Below are 18,350 nucleotides of genomic sequence, written 5' to 3'. Positions count from 1 at the left end.
TGAATGCTTGGCCCGGATCATTATCAAAAATCTCCACCGCTCCATGTGGAAACACATTTTTGATAACAAATGGCCCTGACCACCTCGACTTCAACTTCCCAGGAAAAAGACGGAGACGAGAGTTGAACAAAAGAACTTGTTTCCCCGACATAAATGATTTGAGCACTAGACCCCTATCATGCCACCTCTTGACTTTCTCCTTATACATTTTGTTATTCTCATACGCTTGAAGTCGAAACTCATCTAGTTCATTTAATTGAAGCATCCTTTTCTTACCAGCTGCATCCAAATCAAGGTTCAGTTTTTTCAAAGCCCAATACGCTTTGTGCTCTAGCTCCACAGGCAAATGACATCCCTTACCATAAACCAACTGAAACGGAAACATGCCTAGCGGAGTCTTGTATGCTGTTCGATATGCCCAAACAGCGTCATCTAGCTTTAAAGACCAGTCCTTCCTTGATGGACACACAACTTTCTCTAGAATACGCTTGATCTCTCTGTTAGACACCTCAGCTTGACCATTTGTCTAAGGATGGTAGGCTGTAGCAATGCGATGATTCGCATTATATCGCTGCATCATAGCAGTGAACTTGCGATTGCAGAATTGCGATCCCTTGTCACTGATTATGACTCTTGCAGTCCCAAATCTTGTGAATATCTGCTTATGAAGAAAATTAAGCACTACCTTCGCATCATTCATCGACAAAGCTTTGTCTTCAACCCATTTCGAGACATAATCAACAGCCAACAAGATATACTGATTATTGCAAGATGAGACAAATGGCCTAATGAAGTCAATTCCCCAAACATCGAAGACTTCAACCTCAAGAAGCACATTAAGAGGCATCTCATCCCTTTTAGACATATTACCCACATGCTGGCAACGATCACACTTCAAAACAAACTGATGTGTATCCTTAAACAAAGTAGGCCAGAAGAATCTTGCTTGAAGGATACGAGCTGTTGTCTTCTCTCCGCCATAGTGACCTCCATAAACAGTTGAATGACAGTCTCGCAAGATACCCTCTGTCTCGCTATATGAAATCCATCTCCTGATGATTTGGTCAGCTCCTTGCCTAAACAAAAATGGCTCATCCCACATGTACCACTTCACCTCATGAAGAAACTTCTTCCTTTGAGTAGAAGACAAGTCTGGAGGCATAATATTGCTCACAAGGTAGTTCATAATGTCCGTGAACCACGGTTCTTCTTCTTGCACCCCAAACAACTGCTCATCGGGAAAAGACTCATTAATCAATGTCTTATCCTGGAAAGTTGTACAGGGATCTTCTAACCGAGAGAGATGATTTACAACTTGATTCTCAGTACATTTCCTATCCTTGATCTCCAATTCAAATTTCTGAAGTAAAAGAACCCATCAAATTAATCTAGGCTTCGAGTCCTTCTTTGAGACGAGATAATGAATAACAGCGTGATCAGTGAAAACTGTCACCTTTGTCCCGAGCAAATAAGACCGAAACTTCTCAAAACCGTAGACAATGGCTAAGAGTTCTTTCTCAGTAGTAGTATAATTCACTTGAGCACCATTAAGGGTCTTACTAGCATAGTAGACCACATGAAATATGTTTTTCTTCCTTTTCCCAAGAAATGCTCCAACTACATAGTCACTTGCATCACACATCATTTCAAAAGGCTCATTCCAATCAGGTGCAGTTATGACAGGTGTCGTGATCAAACTCTTCTTTAAGATCTCAAAAGCAGCTCGACACTCGTCATCAAATTTGAAAGGAACATCTTCCTTTAAAAGATTGCACAATGGTTTAGAGAAGTCCTTGATGAACCGCCTATAGAAACCCGCATGACATAGAAAGCTGCGGACTCCCTTAATGGAAATTGGTGGAGGCAGGTTTTCACTGACCCCCACCTTGGCTTTGTCCACCTCAAGACCTTTACTAGAGACCTTGTGCCAAAAAATGATGCCCTATTGCACCATAAAGGGATATTTCTCCCAATTGAGAACCAGATTGGTCTCAACACACCTTTTAAGAACGGCGCCAAGATTTTGCAAGCACTCATCGAAAGAATCACCAAACACAGAGAATTCATCCATAAACACCTCCATATTCTGACCAATCATGTCAAAGAAGATAGCCATCATGCATCTCTGAAATGTGACAGGTACACCACACAACCCAAAAGAAACTCTCCTGAAAGCAAAAGTACCAAACGGACAAGTGAAGGTAGTCTTTTCCTGATCTCTGGAGCGATACAAATCTGATTATAACCCGAATAGCCATCCAAAAGACAGTAGTACTCATGCTCAGCCAACCTGTCAAACATCTTATTAATAAAAGGAAGAGGGAAGTAATCCTTCCTAGTGACCTTGTTCAGCTTCTTATAATCCATGCAAACTCTTCACCCCGTGACTGTTCGAGTAGAAATGAGCTCATTCTTCTCATTTGTAACAACTGTGATGCCTCTTTTCTTCGACACACACTGAACTGGACTCACCCAAGAACTGTCAGAAATAGGATAGATGATACATGCATCTAGCTACTTGAGAATTTCCTTATTCACAACTTCTTTTATTATCGGATTTAGCCTTCTATGTTGCTCAACAGTTGGCTTGCTTCCTTCCTCTAGCAGAATTTTATGCATGCAATACGAAGGGTTGATTCCCTTGATATCTGCTATAGTCCATCCAATTGCCGATTTGAATTCTCACAGAATTCTCAACAACTTTTCCCCATCACTACCTAAAAGGTCAGATGCAATAATAACAGGCAAAGTAGATGCATCACCTAAAAAAACATACCTTAAGTGTTCAGGCAATGGTTTAAGCTCGAGTGTAGGAGCTTCCTCGATAGATGGCTTGAGGCGCCCCTAAGCATTTTTCAGCTCTTCCATTCCAGGAGATTCAAAAGGCATATCCAGCCTTCACTTCCAAGGAGAAGCATTCAAATACTGCAACTGATCATCACCTTCATCGTCTTCACTATCTGAATTCCCCAACAAGGCCTTATCTAAGGCATCAAACCTTAGCATTTGATCAAGTTCTGAAGTAACCACAGAATCGACCAACTCCACTTTTAAGCACTCCTCATTATCAGTAGGGAATTTCATGGCATTGAAAACATTGAACGTCACATCCTGATCCAGCACTCGCATAATGAGCTCACCCTTCTGCACATCAATCAAGGTTCGGCCAGTAGCCAAGAATGGTCTTCCCAAGATTATGGGAATCTTTTTATCCTCCTCGAAATCAAGAATTACAAAATCAGTAGGAAAGATAAGTTTGTCCACTTTGACTAAGACATCCTTCACAATGCCTCGTGGATATGTAATAGAACGATTGTCCAACTGTAAGGACATATAAGTAGGCTTTGGATCAGGTAAATCCAACTTCTTGAAGAAAGACAAAGGCATCAGATTGATGCTAGCTCCCAAATCACATAAACACTTGTCAAACGATAAGTTTCCAATAGTACAAGGAATAGTGAAGCTTTCAGGATTTTTAAGCTTCGGAGGCTACTTCCGTTGCATCACAGCACTGCATTCCTCCGTTAGAGCAACAGTCTCTAAGTCATCGAGCTTCGCTTTCCGAGAGAGAATACCTTTTATAAACTTCACATAGCTAGGCATCTGTTCAAGAGCTTCAACCAAAAGTATATTGATATGAAGTTTCTTGAACACCTCCAGAAACTTCGCATACTGCTTATCCAACTTTTGCTTCTACAACCTCTTAGGAAAAGGTTATGGAGGATAGATCTGCTTCTCCCCTGTATTAACCTCAGGAGGAGTGTGTTCCACAGTTTTCTTCCTTGGTTCCACTTCTGCTTCCTTATGCACTTCTTCTTCAGCCACATCTTCAGATTCTGAAACCTGAGCTTTTTCTTGGCTTGCAACCTTCCCGGACCTCAATGTAATTGTCTTAACCTGCTCTTTAGCTTCCTTATTGCCTTGAACTTCTGTGTCACTAAAGAGAGTCCTAGGTTGTCGATTCAGCAAGGCTTTGGCAATCTGCCCAATTTAATTTTCCAAGGTCTTAATAGAAACCGCTTGGCTCTTGCACATGAGCCTCAACTCCTCCAATTCAGATTTTTCATTAGACTGTTGCAGCTGGAGTTGTTGTCTTGGTGCATATTACGGTTGCTGAAAACCATGAGGGTTATACTGTTTTGCTGAATACCGCTGATAAGGTTGTTCAACCGCATTCTGAGTATTGCTCCAGCTGAAGTTAGGATGATTGCGGTTTTTAGGATGATAATTGGCTGGAACTGGGTGCTGCGACCTCTGAAAGTTGCTCACGAACTGAGCTGATTCACTAGAAATAGCACACTGCTCCGTCTCATGCACACCAGCACAAAGCTCACAGACACTAGTGATCTGATTAACCCTATAATTAGCCAAAGAATCCACCTTCATCGTCAAAGGCTTAAGCTGAGCAGCTACAGCAGTAGCTACATCTACCTCCAGAATTCCTGCTATTTTAGTCTTTGAGAAGGGTTCTAGTATTCATTAACAACCAACAGTTCAATCAACTCATAAGCTTTATCGTAGCTTTTGGCCCATAAGGCTCCACCTGATGCTACATCGAGCATGGGTCTAGACTGTGCTCCCAAGCCATTATAAAAATAGTTGATAATCATCCAGTCAGGCATCCCATGATGAGGACACTTTCTAAGAATCTCCTTGTAATGATCCTAATCTTCACACAAAGACTCTCCTGATTGATGTGCAAATTGAGTAAGAGCATTCCTGATTGCAGCAGTCTTCGCCATAGGAAAGAACTTAGTAAGAAATTTTGGAGCAAGATCTTCCCACTTAGTGATAGAGCCTGGTGGTAGAGAATGCAACCAACACTTAGCTTTATCCCTCAAAGAGAATAGGAAAAGCCTTAGCTTTATAGCATCTTCAGACACATGATTGAATTTGAAAGTGTCGCAGATCTCGATGAAATCTCTAATATGCATGTTGGGATCTTCTGTCGGAGAACCCCCAAACTGAACTGAGTTCTGCACCATCTGAATCGTGCTAGCCTTGATTTCAAAAATGTTAGCCACGATGGCTGGTCTGACAATGCTAGACTGAATATCATTGATCTTTCGCTGAGAATATTCCATCAAAGCTTTTGTATTCGCTTCTAGTTCACCCATTGCAACAAGAGCTTCTTTTGTAACTTTCTCCTCAACAAGAACTTCTTTCTCTACTTTATCCAGTGTTCTCTTGCAAGATTGAGAACGCGTTAGAATACACGCTCTCTAGAGTACCTGACAAAGCAACACGAAAACAAGTAAAATATCTGAGTCAGTGAACTTTAACGACCACTGATGTCAAGCACATAAACTAAAAATTAACACCGAGTCCCCGGCAGCGGCGCCAAAAACTTGTTAGGACGAAAACACGCGCTAATATTCAAGCAAGTATACGCGATTGCAAGTAATATAGAATTAATTCTAGTTCATTCCCATAAAGACTGGTTTAGATTAATTTCAATCAATGTACTTATGCAACAATGGTATGATTATTATTCAATGTTAAGATGATAACAAGTTGAGATTGTTTATAACTACGATTAACTAAGAGACTATACTAATTAATATTACTAAGATAATTAAGGTTGATTTACTTATATGACACAAATATATGATTCTAACATCATTAGATACTTCATTCAATAGTCTTTTTGTTCTTAACCTTAGCATGCAATGGTGATGACACTAATCAGATAACACGAACCTAGTAAATGCCAACTTTCGTTGCACGAATACCCTACTACCAGACATCCACAAAAGTGATAGAAGCTGAATAGACACCAATTATATTGAGACCCTATATGTCTATAGAATTTGACAACATAACGGTTTAATGCGCAAGTTATCTATCATGATTACATAGGGCAAGCAAGATGGTTAAAATTACCTATGAATCATGCATATCAAATACATGAACCTGTGCTAGCATGACAAGTTCTAAACCCCTATATTCACTTTCGCTTCAACAGAGATTAACACGCTATCTTATAAGTTCGCAACGCTCATAAGATGAATAAGTTCAACTAATACTAGGATATCATACAATCACCACACACTAAGGTATCGAGACAAATTAACTAAAGAAATCCATAAATAAATCCGTTAGAACCCCACGATAACGATTAGTCCATAGCCGAACTCATCATCACCGTTGGTTCCGATGAAAGCATGGTATAATAAACTAAGTCTTTATAAAACTGAATATAAAACCAAAGTACGTTAAACAAGAGTAATAGGTTCAACAAACAAGAAAACTAGCATCCAATATTACAACTTAAACAAAGAATCACAAGAATAAACTAAATCCTCTTCGCCTTGGTTGTATTTGTGCTCCTAGGACTTCTTGATGTCTTCTCCTTAAGCTCTGGTACGTGTTTCTTATTAAAAACGACCTTAAGTTGTCATTATATAGCAGCCCAATCAATCCAGAAGCCCAGAAAATCCATCTTCTACTTGCAACAGCGCGAGCTCGCGCTTCACCAGCGCGGGTGCGCTGCAACTCTGACAACCCGGCGCGGGCGCGCGCTTCACAGCGCGGGCGCGCTGACCTTCTGGAAAAACTTCTCATTTTTTATTTTCTTTGCTGGTTCGAGATGGCATTCCACGAGCTAACTTCCTGGACACATTCCTAACACCAATTTAGCACCAAAGCAATGTTAAATCTCCTGATTCTTTCAACTATGCCTGAAATGCAAAAACACTACAAAACACATCAAATACACAAATAACTTGAGTATAAGACACCAATTCAAGCCTATATAGGATGTTCTAAGTGGACATAAATGTCACTTAACAATTAGCACTTTGTATCCCAAAACTTTGGTTAATCTCACTTTGGTACTATTACTTTTAACATTAACAGTTTGCATCATAAACTTAAAAAATGGTGACTTTTTCATCCCTTTGGTAGTTTTGACATTAACTCAGACGTTAACGTTAATTGTCAGAAAGACATTTTTGGTAACATTTTTATATTTCAGTTTGCATCCTAGAATTTTCCTCCAATCTTACTTTGCATCCTAGAGTTTTGTAATTCAGTTATCAAAAAATAATGGTAATTTCAGATTATCAAAAAATAATCGAGTTATATTATTTTTTATGTTCACTTTATGATTTTAAAACTGGACCATTAGTTAATTTGGTCTAGTTTATATAATTTTTTAACGCGAAATTTTTACTATTTTGGTTGTATATTAAGTTTTAAAAGTCAATGTATAAAATTTTATGAATGACACGAAACTCACAAAATTATAATTAATTCAGTGTTATTTTCACAATTATAATATAACTGAAATCAGAAAGAAAATAGAGACAAAGAGGATTAAGAATTTTATAATACGATATTACTTTATTTATAAAATTTACAAATCATAAAAGCATAAGTTATTTATGAATTTAAGTATATATTTTTAGTATTATACAAGTATATATCATATAATATTATAATCTTGACCATTTAAAATTAATTTTTAAGTATTAGGATCAGACTATCTTTAATTATTCTCATTATCCTATTATATTTAGCTAATGATTATTTACTTTTTTTCCTAATATTATACTCCATCCGTACAATAACTGAGGCTACTACAAATTATAGTACCATAGTTGATTTTTAAAATTTTATTTTTTTTGTACAAAAAAATTGAACATTAAATTTTTATTTAAAAGAAAAGAATTTTAAAAAAAATTGAGGCAACTACATTTAATAAGAGTTTTAAATTGTGTGTCGAGCCTACATCCCCCAATGTAAAGAATTTGGTGGGATAGAGGGAATATTATACTTCGACTTATTATATTTCATTTTAAATTATATCAAAACTATTAAAAATAATCAAAACTATAAAAAAGAAAATTGAATTATTTTAGATAAATTTATTATGGGATGCAAATTGTTATACTATAAAGTTATAGATCTAAAATGAGATTCAAGATAAAATATGGGATGCACACTGTAATTTATGTTTGCATAATTTTTTTGAAAATATACATTATCAGAAATACCCCTCTAACAATAGTGTTAACGTCTGACTTAACGTCAGAAACGTTAAAGGGATGCTTATTGACGGTGTTTCTAAACTTTGGGGTGCAAACTGTTTTAGTTTAAAATATTAAACCTGAAGTGAAATTCAGTCAAAGTTTTGGTATACAAAGTGCAAATTAGTCTATAATATATATATTAGTAATATATGGTATGTAGTCAACTTATATTAAACATATTGTTAAATACATGTGATATCTAACATATTTAATTAAGTTGAAATCGAAGAAAATATATTTACGATAAAACCACCACTTTGTAATTTATTCTTTAAAAATATAATAGTTAAAGAAGAAAATTTAATGGGATTTGAAGGCCATCATTTTTTTGAAAGGCGGAAAGAAAGGTTGGACATAATTTTGAAATTTTAAAATTTGGCCACTATTTGAAAAATAAATGTAAAGTACGACCACAATTCTCTTAATTTATAGAAAGATTATGTGTCAGTTTGGGGAATTTTAAAATTAGTAATTTTTAATTTAAAATGAATAAGTAAACTTCTAAATTACATAAGTGTTTGGATAATTTTTTTACAATAATGTTTTTATTTAAATAAACTAATATAAATACTTTTTAAATATAATTAAATTTATTCATGTATTTTATATTAGATTAACATTTAAAAATATTTTTTAAAATTAAAGTTAATAAAAATGAAAAAATAAGATAAGTTGAGAAATAAAATTAAAAAAAAAATCGGGTATGAGTTTGGTTTTCATATATAGACCTGAGTAAATTTCGGGTCGAGTTTGGATCTTTCCTAACCGAACCTAACCGACCCCGAAACCCAAACCGAACCACTACCGAACCCTGAACCGATTCGAAACCCGGATAAAATATCAATTATATATATCTATTACTATTATATAAAAGACGAAACATTGAAAGTTTTAGTACGGTACCTATTTTTTGGTACATGTTGAATTTACTGAATTACCCTTATGTTACTTAAAAAATTTATTAACCTTAGTAATCGAATTAGAATAGAAAAAGAAATAAAAATCTTTTTCAACTATAACACGTTATCTTTTTTATTACTTTCAATTAAAACGACTTCTTTTAGTAATGTAATTATAATAGAAAAAGAAATAAAAATCGTTTTCAACTATAACACGTTACCTTTTTTATTCCTCTCAATTAAAACAACTTCTTTTAAATATCACATACAGGTTTATTTAATAAAATAGAATAATAATATTATAACCACTAATAACTATTAAATTACACTTTTCAGCTACTTAATTATTTATTTTATTTAAATATTGTTTACAAATAGAATTATAATATGTCTAATGATTTTGATTTAAACAAAATAATATATAATTTTAAATAAAATTATACTATTGATCCAATCCTAAATAAAAAATATAAATAAATAACGTACAATTGGTTGGATTTGCAGTCTCAGATTAAAATAAAATAAAAAAGACTGATAAAAAATTGAAAGCAAATTCTTTTGGTCAATATAATATCGTTAGGCTAAAACAAAAAAATAGACGAGTCAAAACAAAATAAATTGTAAGTAAATTCGTTTGACAGATATAACATCATCAAGCTAAAATAAAATTATACATATTATTAATTCGATCTAAAACATAATAATATTCATTTCGGGCTAACTTAAATTAAACAAAAACTAAATATAATTAGCTGCATTTGGTTGACATAACGGTCTAACACTATATTCAACATTTGCTACCTCAAGGTAAAATAATATAATAAATACTACTAATCTAGCTAAAATATATTTTATCAAACCGGGTTACAACATAATGCGTTGGTCGATATAATGTCATTATAAAAAAATAAAATATGTTATCTATTCGGCTTAAAATAAAATAATATTTAACCAGAACTAAAATTAAATTTAAAATAATGAAAGTTTGATTGGTAGTCGGCCTGATCATGGTAATTATAGTAATGTTTAAAATAAAACACTCTCATAAATAGATTACCATTCATAATTTAATTATATAAATATAAATAAAATTGTAATATGTATAATAGTTTTGATTTAAAAAAAAATATATTATTAAAAAATTATACTATTGATCTAAACCTAAATAAAAATATCAAAATAAATTACGTACAATTAGTTGGATTTGTAGTCTCAGATTAAAATAGAAATAATCAAGACTGATAAAATTTTGAATATAAATTCGTTTGGTCAATATAATATCAGACTAAAACAAAAAAACGAGCTAAAATAAATTAAATTTAAAGTAAATTCGTTTGGCAGGTATAATGACATTTGTCTATAATAAAATTATAGTGATTATCAATTTGGTCTAAAATATAATAATATTCATTTGGGACTAAAATGAAATTAAACAAAAACTAAATATAATTAGTTGGATTTGGTTGACATAACTGGTCTGAGACTAAAACCAAGATTTGCTACCTTAGAATAAAACAATATAATAAATACTACTCATCTATCTAAAAATAATATTATCAAACCGGGCTACAACATAATGTATTGGTCGCTATAATGTCATCAGAATAAAACAAAATATGTTATCTATTCGGCTTAGAACAAAATAATATTTAACCGGAGCTAAAATAAAATTAAAAACAAAATAATGTATATTATTGACCTACACTAAAACTAAAATTAAATTCAAACTAAATGTAACTTTTATATTATTGATTAGTGTTAAAATAAAATTAAAGTCAACCTAATTTGTTGTTAGGTATAATGTAGACTTAGGATTGTGGGATAATTAAGATCCTACCTGAAATAATAAAAGTTTTTTCAATTTCTGTAATATTCAAAATTATTTTAATAAAATGAAAATATAGATGATTCCTTAGTCAAGATAATTGTGTAGGACTAATATAAATAAATACCTATTATTCATCTGGGCTAAAAAAATTATACAAATGATTCATGATAAATCAAAATTAAAATAAGAAAATAACTGTAACGGATAAAATAAAATAATATGTACTTTTATTCGGGTTAACAATTTTTTTTTATTGATACATTAACTTTTTATCATTGATCCGGGTTTAAACAAATTAAACCAAAATAGATTTCAATATAATTAGTTACATTTGTTCGGTATATCAAAGTAAAGATAATTTGAGCTAAAATTTATCTTTTAATTAAAACATAATTATTTTTTGTAAACGCACCTATGAATTTCAACAAAATTAAATCTTGAAATTAGTGATATTTTTTTAAAAACTAAAATTTCACACATGCATATTTAAAATAATTATCAAATCATATTCTCAAAAATTTATTATAAATAAATTTCAGAGCTTAAATTTTTCAATTCAAACTAAATTAAAAAAAATATAATATTAAAAATAATTCGTGCATCCCACGGGTTTTAAGCTAGTATAATATTATATCTTAAATATTAAAATTTTGAATAATTTTAATTTAGCTTACTTGTAACAGAATCAGGTAGAAATACTACTCATAAAGTATTAAAACTATATTTTTAATATATGGATGTTGCATACTAGTATCTATAATTACTATTTATTCATCTTTAAATTTATATATTTTTGTGTGATTTAATATACTTAGCTTATAAAGCTTGTTGACTTAATTAGAGTTCAATTTATGAATTTAGTACGCTAAAGTTTTTGCTAGGCATTTAGTCAATTTAAATATCTTAACTAAACAATGAATATACATTTTTTTCTTATGTTACATAAATACGGGTATATGCTCCCTCTATCCCATTCGATTCGCTATATGTTTTTTTCAACAATCGACACATATCTTAAGGTGAATATAAAATATACTTCCGTAATTTTTTTTTTATTTTTTTTTTCTGTATTAAACTTTGAATATCAAATTTTTGTTCAAAAAAAATTAAAATAATTATATAACTATATTTTAGAGGAGCATTAAAATGTGTGTCGAACTCACCGTCCCCCGGTGGGACAGAGAGAATATAAATTAAGATTCGATAAATAATGGTATAAATAAATTGAGACCCGATAAAAATCGGAACCAAACCGAAACTCGATGGATCGGGTCTAGATATAAATATTCGGATAGTAACGGGTCCGGGTCCAGACCCAACATACATGTTTGAATCCGGGTCTGATTTTCACAAAACCCGAACCGACCGAGCCGTTTGCTATCCTTGATGCGCCCAAACACAAGTCATAATTAGGCATATGATGGGCAGGTGAGTGGTTAACTAATGCTTGAGGAAGAGTGAAGTTGAAAAACTTATATAACATGAATAAGAGAAAGGGGAAGCGGTAGGTGTCCTCAGGATTTTTAGAGTAGTAGTATATATTAGTACTAGATTAGTTCGCGGGCCGATACCTGATTAATATTTAGTTTATTTGAAATTAATGTGTTAATTTAGTAAAAAAAATATTTTAAATTTTAAAATATATATTAAAGAATAGGTTATATATTTATATTTCATAATATGGTAAAAATAATTTTTTGTGTATGTTGTATAAAGATCATATAAAGGTTTTTTATAAATTTTACTTAAAGTCTATATTATCGGAGTTATAGCAGTCCTAGGGAATTTGTTCGGTATAGCGGAGTTGTAATCTTCCTATTAATGATTGTGACAGCTTTTATAGGATACGGACCACCTTGGGGTCAGATGAGCGGCATTCTTGAATGAAGTCTATCCAAACTCAATTAGCACTTCTCTAATCAGGCTAGGCCTCTCCAGCTTAGCTGGGCGCCGAGCTCTAGATGCACTAGCGATTGACACATAGTGGATTGCCCCGGTTTCTCAGCCTGGTATCCTGCATGCCGCCTAACATGGGGTCGTAGGTACGATAAACTCAGCCAAAATATAACACCCGAAGGGCCGGGCACGCACAATCTGAATCCAAGTTTACCCCTTGCACGCACTTCGGGCAGCCGTCCATAACATCATAAGGAGGAGGACCCTTTCGAGGTACAAAAAGAATAATGACCTATCTAAGATTAGGGGGAGATCACCGGTAGTGGTGACCCTTTCACTCTTCCACGGACTGATACATGTACTGAATGTTCATTTGGAAAAGTTGACCATGCTACTGTCTTGACCTAGGATTATTTCCTCACATAGGATTCTGAACTGGAAACGGAAGCTTTCGAGATTGCTTGGTACCCTTTTCTTGCTACTGCTTCGTTGAACAGGTAGCGCACTAAATCGTACCGTAGTATTAAGAAAAATGATTCACTCAACACTACTGCTTATATGGTAATTAAACGAGGTTCCTATCCTTCGCAATGAAATCGAAGAGAAGGAACAAGAAAATACCGATATCTTCCTACCCGAACAAGAAGTCATATAGTTTACAACTCTTCTTTGTATAGTAATTCGACCTATTGCTCCGCACCCCATCAGTTTACTACATTTAGTTTCATTTTCCATCCAAGTCTTTCGCAACACTTCAGGTCTACTTCTTTTGTTAGGTCTCGACTTTTTCGCTATGATCTTCCTAGTAGTTTATATAGGAGCTATAAACGTTTCATTCCCATTCGTTGTTATGATGTTCCATATTCAAATAGCGGTCGTGCTGCGTAAAGCAAACTCTCTATTTTTTTCTATAACCAGTTGTATTTCGATGAAGTCCCTATAGTCGAGAGAGCCTATTTCTTTTAATTTCTTACCACCATCACCTTCAGGGGGATTTTCATTACTGATTCTTATAGTACTGTTCGGGGGAGTTAATAAGTTAATTCTTGTAGATGTTTGTTTACCAGGTTGTCCACCAAAACCGGAAGAGTTAAGTGGTATAGCGTCGCGTTTGTTTTGGCTTGGCCCTTTTCTGACATTGACTAAGTCTCGTCCGCATGAAAGATAACATGTTCTCCCACACTTGGGTTTCGACCAAGTCATTTCTCGCGGTAACAGTGATAAGCTGTTGAGTGTAAGACGTTAGGTGATAGTCACCATATAGAGATAGAGATAGAGATGTTGTTAATCTATCTTTCTCCATATGGAAGCAGCTGCGGACACATAGAGATGTGGGTAGAAGATGCCACAAAAAGCCAAGGCTGAACCCGGTAAACGAACAAATAGGTGGTCTTTCCGGAAATGTTAAACAAAAATTTTCCCCTCGCATCTCGTTCACTTTTACTTTTTCGTTCAGATTTCTCAAAATTCAATTTGTATTCCTCGGCTTCTTTTATGGGATTTTTTTTTTTGGATCTCGTTCCAGTTTTTCATATGCTCGTGGAGAATTACTCTTTTGATTTTGAATTTTTTTTATCAATATATTATTTCTTCTACACACATTTCTATTACACAATGAAAAATGTCAATAGTTAGGATTCATTAAAATATTTTACAGTATTGTGAAACAGTCAAAAAAATGAGTAAATAATTAGAATTAAAGAGGATGAAAAATGGAAAGAGAATTAGTGGAGATTAATGAGTGAGAAATGGAGAATTAAAATTAACGAAAAGAGAGAGAGAAGTAGAGGATTTGATAGAGAAAATTTTAAAGCAATATAAAAAATGAGATTAAATGAGAAATTGACGCATAAGCAAAATATGACATTATTATTGAATAATAGAATGACACGTCATTAATAATGACACAAGTATTTTGTTTTATTATAGTGTAGATTACTACAGGTCATAGAGTTCATTACAAAGCACCTGACCTGATGATAGCAGTCTGAGCTAATTTTTCGATCATAAGCTATCGTCTATCAGATGCTTAACACATCTGTAATTGGATACAGGCAAGACAAATTGTTGTGAAAAATGGTACCAACCTCTTTATACGGTAACTATAAGCATTTCAAACTAATAACAATCAGAATTAATATCCGGTAAAAAGTGAGGAACAGTTACATGATAAATTGTTTCACAACCTGAATTATTAGTTTAGATACATAGAGCAAGGTCCTCTGCATGTCTCTGTCTCTGGCAACCTTCGAGGAAAATTCGCCATATTCGTGCATTTGGGGGAAAAGGCATTCTAGTAATCAACTGCTCTGCTTCTTTCAGGTGGCCATATCTAGCCAATAAGTCGACCACGAGTATATAATGGTCCATTTTCGGTTTTATCTTGTACTTCGATTTCATCTGCTCAAACAATTCCAATCCCTCTTTCACTAATCCTATGCGCCTGCATGCTGAAAGCACTGCAACAAAAGCAACCTCATCTGGCAGAAACCCCATCATCTCCATTTCTCTGAATTTTTTTACTGCCTCGTAGGCATGACCGTGCAATTCAAGTGAAGACATTAAAGTTGTCCACGAGATCACATTTTTGTCTTTCATTTCATCAAAGATTTTTATCGAACTATCAAGGCTTCCACATTTTCCGTACATGTCTATTAGTATGTTACCCACAAATGTGTCATAATCAGTTTGAATGATAAGGCCATGAAGTGATCTGCCTAAATCTAGGTTACAAATTCTAGTACAGACGCTTAAGAGGCTAATATAAGTATACTTGTCTGGATGGACTTGATATATCTTCATTTGGCCAAAAAGCTCAAAAACCTCCTTGTAATCACCATTGCGTGAACAAGCTGTAATCAATATATTCCAAGATACATTGTCTGGTTCCTCAAGTAAAGAATACAACTTTTGAGTCAGGTGATATTGGCCAGTTCTGTTAAAAATACCGGCAATGACATTAGAGGGCACAACTGGGAGCTTCATGTTTGCCTCAGCAGAAAAGGCCAAGGCATCGTCTACGAGACCATTTTTAGCATATGAGCTAATAAGTGAGCTCAACACATACTCATTGTCATCATAACCCATTTTTATCAGCAACGAATGAAGCTGCTGCAACTCTGTGTTGAAGGACACTCTAAGGACAGTAGAAAAAGAACCCTCATTGGGCTGGTAACCCATTCGAATCATTTTTCTCAGTAAATATACAGAAGTTGAAGAACTTGTATTTGAATAACCAAGCATCAAAGAATTCCACGAAACCACATTTTTATCTTGTATTTCATCAAAACACTGATGAGCATCTCCTATTCTACCACATTTGGCATAAAAGTCAACCAGCGAGCTACCAACAAAAACATCAACTTCGAATCTTTTCATGATCAATAAGGCATGAATCGACTCTCCACAATGTAGGATCTTTAGTACAGTACATGAATTGATGACACTGACAAATGTAGTCTGACTAGGAATGATCTCATCCTTATTCATACTTTTAAAGCACTCTAATGCCTTCCCTGGCCTATCACTTCTTGCAAGCACCACTACGATAGTGTTCCAAGACACTATATCACGAACTTGCATCTGTTCAAACATCATCTCAGCCGTATCTATGCTGGAACACTTCACATACATGTTAAGTAAAGCATTAACTACTGAAACCTCATTACATAACCCACATTTTATCATTAAACCGTGTATTTGTTCTCCTGATTCCAAGTCTTCTTCCCCAACAAATCCAGATAAAACACCCACAAAAGAATACAAGGAAAGTGGCATTTCAATTCTCATAAGCTCACGAAACATAACTATACATTCCTCCCCAAACCCGTGATGGCCAAACAACGATATCACCGAATTCCAAGTCACTAAACTCTTCTTCGGCATGTCTTCAAAAACCCGAATAACCTCATCTAAACACCCATTCCTCCCAAAACATCCCAACAATGCAGTCCCCGCAAACGCATCAACATAAAGCAACCCACTCTTTACAATCAACCCATACAAATACATTCCTCTCCAAAGCTCCAAACAATCACACGACAAAAGCCCGCCAAACGTAAACTGCGTAAACACAACCCCACATCTCCTCATCTCATAAAAAACACCCCAAGCATCACCCAAAAACCCATTTCGGCTATAACACCCAATGATCGTATTAAACGAAACAGTATTTCTCCCAGGCATTTCATCAAACACCTTGCGTGCATTGCACAAAAACCCCATTGAAGCATACAATGAGATGATATTGTTGTTAAGGAAGATCGATTGGGTGTGATTTGAGCCCAATGTGATGCTGAGTGCGTGCAGAGACTTGGTGCCTTCGAGATTTGAGATATTTGGAAGAAGCGTGACGAGAGTGTCGTGATTGAGTTGACCATTTTTAGAATGATGTTGAGATTTATGATGATAGTTTCGAGTTTTAAGTAAAAGATTTAAGACAGAGCTGAGGTGAAAATTGCAGGTATACAAACAAGTGCACAATGAAGATACACGAGTTGCTTTTCTCATGCAGTGCAAAATGAACCAAACAAAATAAAAGAACCAAGGAAGAAGCGCGGTTTTTATAATTGTTTCGACGCGAGCATGTTTAACTAGATTAAAAATATCAATACGTAAAAATCTTATGTTAGAGATCAATTTTGTACCGAAAGATATCGATTTTAAAATTTTATTGATGATTTATCAATCAACTATACCATTGTTTAAAAAACGTAAAAAAGAAATAAAAGACGTGTAACAAGTTCATGGTACGAACTAACTTCACATTTAGGATTTAGGAACCAATTCGGAATTTATGTTAAATTTTTTAACATTTTTTCAATTACTTCTATAAAATTCGGATACCCAACAGAACATATGTTTGGTACAGGAAGATCTTGATACCAAAATGTATATGCAAATAATTCAATAAAAAAAAGGACTATCGAAAATTCATCCTCAAGGACTTCGAAACTGTGTCCTGTGTCGAATCAGACGCCTTTCGTTTCCGATAACTGAATTCAGAAGAACCTGCTAGCTGAGATGGAGCAGCAGGGTGAAAATTGCGGAGATCCGCAATTGAAGTAGTACTTGTAGATAATTGATTTTCGAAGAGGTGTGTAATGTCCCTCAGAGGCTGCCTCGTAAACTTTCTTTTCTTCTTAATTTTCGGTATAGGCTTTAGTACTGTTGTTGATGCTGGAACTATGTTCTCGTTGTTGTTGTATACTACCTCGCAAACCGCAGGAACATTCTCCATTTCTATGCTCTAATATGTACTCGAACAACACGCGAAAAGAGGTAAGAGGAGAGATTGAGATGAACTGAACTGAACATATGCTTGTGCAAATATATACTACTAACTGTTTGTTTAGAGGGAGTGTTTTGTTTTGGTTTTGGAGGGATGAATTGAATTTTTTACTCACTTGGGTTGTGAATTTTGAAATTGAGATATTATTTGGGAAGGGAGGGATAAGTAGATTTCAATATTTCATGTCTTTTTTGAAAGACTTTGAACTGGAGATTCATTTGTTTGATATGGAAATTTTTGGAGCGGATTGAATTTTTGGAAACTAAGAGCATCAATTGAATTTGAGTTTCGTGGCGCGCTTTTTTTGGGCCTTTGAGTTTTGGCCGAGCTTAAATCAAATTTTGCGCGGGTACGTCAAATATTTTGACTGTTCCTTCTATAAATCCAGCTCGATCTGCATCGAA

General features: G+C 34.2%; 1 protein-coding gene and 1 non-coding gene across 2 annotated transcripts; one reads left to right on the top strand and one right to left on the bottom strand.

Moving 5' to 3' along the window:
- Positions 1-4,620: 4,620 nt before the first annotated feature.
- LOC141715305 (small nucleolar RNA R71) lies at positions 4,621-4,727 on the top strand. Its single transcript, XR_012572072.1, has one exon. It is a non-coding gene; the product is annotated as a small nucleolar RNA R71 (small nucleolar RNA).
- A 9,854-nt stretch (positions 4,728-14,581) lies between these two features.
- On the bottom strand, positions 14,582-17,243 carry LOC141711581 (pentatricopeptide repeat-containing protein At3g58590). Its single transcript, XM_074514125.1, has one exon. It carries the CDS (start codon positions 17,163-17,165, stop codon positions 14,856-14,858), a length of 2,310 nt encoding a protein of 769 aa, XP_074370226.1. The 5' UTR covers positions 17,166-17,243; the 3' UTR covers positions 14,582-14,855.
- Between the last annotated feature and the right edge of the window lie 1,107 nt (positions 17,244-18,350).

The sequence above is a fragment of the Apium graveolens genome, chromosome 3 (assembly GCF_009905375.1).
Source record: "Apium graveolens cultivar Ventura chromosome 3, ASM990537v1, whole genome shotgun sequence".
In the NCBI taxonomy this organism is placed as follows: domain Eukaryota; kingdom Viridiplantae; phylum Streptophyta; class Magnoliopsida; order Apiales; family Apiaceae; genus Apium; species Apium graveolens.
Note: the sequence above shows the minus strand (reverse complement) of the source record. Positions and strands in the feature narration are given on the sequence as shown.